The sequence below is a fragment of the Fukomys damarensis genome, unplaced genomic scaffold (assembly GCF_012274545.1).
Source record: "Fukomys damarensis isolate Sample0158 unplaced genomic scaffold, DMR_v1.0_HiC HiC_scaffold_19, whole genome shotgun sequence".
NCBI classification, from domain to species: domain Eukaryota; kingdom Metazoa; phylum Chordata; class Mammalia; order Rodentia; family Bathyergidae; genus Fukomys; species Fukomys damarensis.
The window spans coordinates 58,030,329-58,035,480 of NW_022900931.1; the positions used below are offsets into that span (position 1 = coordinate 58,030,329).

A 5,152-nucleotide genomic window follows, 5' to 3' on the forward strand; every position below is an offset into this window, starting at 1 on the left:
AATTCTGCGGCCTTTCGTCCCAGGACTCTGCCTGTCCTGGAATCCTCACTCCATCTCCCCCGTGGGCGTCTTACTTTCCTGGTCCTCTGGCCCACTCTGCTGACTACTGAACCTCTGAACCAGTGTGGACTCTGCCCCTCCCCAGTGTGGTACTGGTTTTTTTTACTGTTACTTCCTCCCACTAAGTCTCCATCTCTGTTCTCTCCTGGCCCTCTCTTCTCTTCTGATTCTCTCAGTGAACTGTGACTTTCACAATCTGTATCCTGATCTATGTCCTGGTTCTCCCTCACTCCTCACCCAAATCTGTCTCCTGCTGCCCCCGTGTCTTGGTATTTCCTCCTGCCCTCCCCTACTGTCTTTCTCTCCTTCACCCCTTCCCCAGCATTCTCTGCCCACATCCAGGACACGGGGCCCCAGGTGTCCACCGGGCTCCCCACAGGACACCCCCGCCCCCCACCACAGCCGAGGAGGGGCTACCATCTTCCTCTCCGTCCCTCCCTTCCCCCAGTCCTCACTCCTGCCCTCCTCCCTGCCTCCCTCTGCAGCTGCAGCAGTCCGTTGCCAGGGCAACCACAGCTGGCTGGGCGGGAGCCCCCTCCACCCCATCCCCCTCTTCTCCTTTCCGGAGAGGCTGGGAGGAGCTGGGACAAAGCCAGAGGGAGGCGGGCGCTGGGGCAAGGGAGGAGGTGGAGGTGGCGGCTGGCGCCGCTTACTCCCCTCTACGAGGCCCCAGCGCCCCTTCTTGGTGACGTCCCACACCAGGCTGGAGAAGGAGGCAGAGTGGGCAGAGGGGTCAGGCCCAGTTTAATACACAGAACAAGTTAATTCACAGCAGAGGCAGGCAATGAAGGAGACTCAGTCACAAGGGGGGAGCCCTCCTGGATTGGGGGAGAACCCCCCAAACCTACCACCTCCCCCACTTGCAGTCTCAATTTCCCTTTTTTAAAATCTGAACAACAAACACACACACAACCACAAGAAACAACCGTGCCCCCTCGCTACCTCCGACATGGCCAGTGAGGTTGGCAGGGGGCAGCCCGGCCTGGCCGGGAGGGAGAGGGGCCAGGGAGCAGGGAAAACGAGTCTGTTGCAGAGTCTGTGCTTCTCATTCCAGTGGGTGCCAAGTGGGCACCCACCTGGCCCCACGGCCACCCACCACTATGGCAGCCACACGGCAGGCACTGGGTGGGTGCAGGGAGGGGCTGTCAGGGAGGGGCAGGAACAGAGTTCAAAACCATGGTTCACATCATGCAGTATCCACGGTGGGCACTAGGAGGGGCGGGGTGGACACCATGCCCACCAGCCCTGGTCACCGGGGGGTGGTGCCCACCTCAAGTGGAGAGGCGGGACAGCTGCAACTCCAGAAATGGGGTGGGGCGCCGAGCAGGAAGCTGGCATAAACGGGTACCCAGTGATGCTTGGCAGTGCCCCCTCCACCCATCCAGTCCTCACAGGACTCTCTGTATATATTAATTTCATTTTTTTTAACTTTTTGTCTTTTTCTTTAGAAAAAGGCTCTGTCCATGCCCCTAGCTGGCATCCACTACCCCCCCCGTGCCCGCCAAGAGGCGGGGTATGGCTTTGAAGGGAGCAGAAGCCCCTGGTGCCCATTTGCCAAGGGATGGGGAGGGAGGAAGGGAAGGAGAGGGGCCTGCTGGGTCCACCGGTGCCCAGGGCCAACGCTCCGCTTGCAGAGGGGAGGGGAGCCCGGCCCCTCTGGGCTTCACCTCTCCCTCCCACAGGGCCAGGACAAGGAGGGAGAGGCATTCCGAGGCAGGTGGGCAGCACCACCCTGGAGTCCAGGAGAACCACAGCCAGGCCTAGGTGAGGGTGATATAGGCAGAGGCCTTTTCTTTTAGGTGCCGAAGACAAAGGTGACAACTCCAGCTCCCTGCAAAAGTGCCAGAGATAGAGAAGGGAATTAGGCCAAGTCCAAGAAGCCGGCCCTCACCCCTTCCCAGAGGACATGATTTTCCCATCAACTCTCCAACCCAGCCACCCCCACAGGTGGCACCTCCTCTCTCACCTTCCGGGGGCTCCGCCATAGGGGGACTCAGGCAGTACATGTGGTAACCCCGATCGCAGTCATCACAAAACAGCAGCTGGTCCTGGGGGGTGAGACCCGCCCAGCTGGCACCCTGGGGGCACGGGCACCAGAAACCGGGGTGGGGGGGCTGGGGCACGGGCTAGGTCAAGGGGGCTAGGGGAGGTGGTCCCTTCCAACACAGTGGCTGAGGCCAGGCGTGGAGGTGCACACTCGGGAAGCTGAAGCAGGAGGATTGCTGTGAGCTCAAAGCTCACAGTGAGTCAAGCCCAGCCTGCACTACACAGTGAGGCCCTCTCAAAGAAAAAAAAAAAGAAAGAAACACAGTGACTGTATCATGCATCATGGAATCAACTTGGTCAATAGACACCCTGAGGACTGACAGCCTATAATTTGTAGCCAGAATTTCCTAAGACTCTGGAGCATTAAATGACACTAAGATGATCTGCAACCAGCTCTAGAAGCAGTGGGTGTGGGTTCCAATCCTGACTACACCAGGCATGGTGGCACGTGCCTATAATAGCAGCATTCGGGAGGCTGAAGCCTGGGCTACATAGTGAATTCTAACCCCAGCGCTACCATTTTCTTAGCTGGGTGACCCCAGGCAGGTCATTTTCCCTCTCTGACCTCAGTTTCTTTGTAAAATGGGAAGAGGAGTATGGTACCTACCTGGCAGGGTGGGTGACAGGTGTCAGAGATGCGGAGTATAAAGTGCCAGGCTCAATTAATGGGCACTAACAATAACAATGAGGCCCACTACTAGTGTCCGGGGGGTACCCAGGGCAGTTTAGGCTCCAGGGCAGAGGTGGAGGGGCCGGTGCGAAGGGTGGCTGGGGTATGTCTGGGAGGGTGCGGCCACTCACGTCGTTCTCCGAGGTGCCGCACAGGCTGCAGGATTTGCACTCGATGCACTGCCAGCGGTAGGTCCTCACAGCTGCCGTCATGTTCACCGTGAACTGTAAACATGAGGGGTGTCCTGGGGGCCGGGGGGCAAGGATGTGGTTAGGGAGTCACTGGGGCTCACACTGACCCCTGCGGAAGAAATGGCTCCAACCCCACCCCTGGGTTGGATGACCCCACCCCTGCATGCAAAGCCCAGCAACTATTCTCGGAGCCACAGTACGATGGCCACCACAGTATCCCACCCACCATGGCAACCACACTGATCCCTAGAATACCATGGCAACCACATTCCATTATCCGGAGTGCTGTGGCAACAGCTTTCTACCACCTACAACACTGTGGCAACCACAGTTGTTAACCACCAAGCTGAGGCAGCCACATTCCATTATCCACAGAATGGCCAACCACGCCTGTAACCACAGTAACATGGCAACCACATTCTCCCAGTCACAATGCCATGGCAACCGCCTTCCACAACAGGCTCCCCACACTCGGTTCCACACAGCCAAAGTCCATTCCACACGATGCCCCAGCAACCAAACAATACTTGCAATGCCAATCTATTAGTCACTCCACTGGCCCAGTGCAGACACCTGTAGCCCCTGCCTGCAATGCCTGATAACCCACCGCAGCCACCTTCTGTGGTACACAGACACTGCCCCTGTGCTATAACAACTACATTCCATTATATCCCATTGCCATGACAACCACATGTCACTACCCATGATACCATGGCAACCACAATTCATTACCCACTGTGCTGAAGCAACCAGTCTATTACCCATGAGTCCACCATGGGAAACCACATTCTATTAACCACAGTTCTATAGCAAACACATCCTGTTAGTCACCATACCCAGGCAGTAGCAATCCATCACTCCAATATCTCAGTCCCTTACCTACAATGCCTTTGCAATCTCTCTCTCTCTCTCTCACACACACACACACACACCTGCAGGTTCTTGGGATGGAACCCAGGGCCTTTCACGTGCTATGCTACACAGGTGACCTACCACTGAGCTACACTTCCAGCCCTTCTCACTGCTCCCAAAGGCCATAAGTATATAGCATGACAACCACATCCCGTCATCCCTAGAGCCCCACAGTCCTTAGCAGCTGAGTCAGCTCCACTGTTCTGCTTAGGCACAGTGTCCCCTGCCTCCTATCCTCAGGATCTGGACTCCTGGGTGTCCCCTCTCCCAGCCCCCAGAAACCTTCACAGGGAGTGTCACCTGATCGCCCACAGTCTGCACAGGAGATGAGGTCCTCAGGACACCCGGTCTTCTTGGAGCCACCCAGGCAGAAGTCACAGTAGCCATTGGGGATGACAGTGCCATCAGGTGCCTTCTTGGCTGAAAGACAGCAGGTGGGTCAGCCCGGCAGGCAGGGGCACCGGAGGAAAGGCTGCTGCAGCAGGAAGAGCAGAGGGAGGCATCCCTACCTGTGTGTTTCCTTTGTGCCTCAGGGACCCAGGCCAATTCTTTGTAAAACTCTGGGAGTGAGGGGACAGAGAGGGGCTCTCACCACAGGCAAGGCTCCACCTGCCCCCAGCCTCAGCCCAGGGATGGACCCTCGGTCCAGACATGGAGAGGTGGGAAGAGAGTAACCACCTCGAGCTGTGGCCAGTAGCAAAAAAGAGCTGTGAGGGGGCAGATAATTATCAGGACCCTCAACTCTTTGGGACAACTGACATATCTTCTTCATTGGCTAAAAAGTTGGTAAATAAATGCAGCTTTAGGAAGACCTCACCCTCACCCTTCCCATGACCTATCTGCCTGGCAGCCACCCCTAACTAAGCCCTGACTAGGTGAAAATTTGGTAGATACCTCTGGTCAAGACGGTTTGAAAACACATTCAGAAGAAAACTTGGAAGCACAGAGGTGCCTAGGGGTGTAGTGAGCCTGACGTGAGGACTCTGCCCTCTCCCTCCAAGAGACCTCCCCTGCCCCACTGCTCAGCCTCAGAGCTGGTATGGGGTGGGAACTGATGGGTACCAAGGACTCCCGAGCCACCAACTCTGCCCCTTGGCAAGGGAGGCAGGGAGACTTGAGGTGGGAGGGGAGTCATCTGTTACCCCTTCCCCAAGCTCTAATTGAAACAATAAATCAGACCCAGAAATATTATGCCCAGCCAGGAATGAGGGAGAGAGAGTGAGAGAGAGAGTGAGAGAGAGAGAGAGAGAGAGAGAGAGAGAGAGAGAGAGAG

General features: G+C 56.7%; 1 protein-coding gene across 8 annotated transcripts in view; it reads right to left on the bottom strand.

Annotated features, from left to right (window-relative positions):
- Window positions 1–787: 787 nt before the first annotated feature.
- The window catches only part of Dpf1 (double PHD fingers 1), a 10,652-nt gene continuing 6,287 nt past the window's right edge, over window positions 788–5,152 (bottom strand). For 3 of the 8 annotated variants that reach the window (XM_010632806.3, XM_010632805.2, XM_010632798.1), the window contains 5 exons: window positions 4,389–4,439; window positions 4,180–4,299; window positions 2,908–3,020; window positions 2,027–2,138; window positions 788–1,891 (listed from right to left, as the gene is read on the bottom strand). In XM_010632806.3, the coding sequence (XP_010631108.1) occupies window positions 1,821–1,891; window positions 2,027–2,138; window positions 2,908–3,020; window positions 4,180–4,299; window positions 4,389–4,439 (467 nt within the window). In that variant the 3' untranslated portion in view covers window positions 788–1,820. The remainder of the gene's footprint in view (window positions 1,892–2,026; window positions 2,139–2,907; window positions 3,021–4,179; window positions 4,300–4,388; window positions 4,440–5,152) is intronic. The other 5 variants (XM_010632804.1, XM_010632803.1, XM_010632802.1 and 2 more) reach the window with 3 other exon arrangements.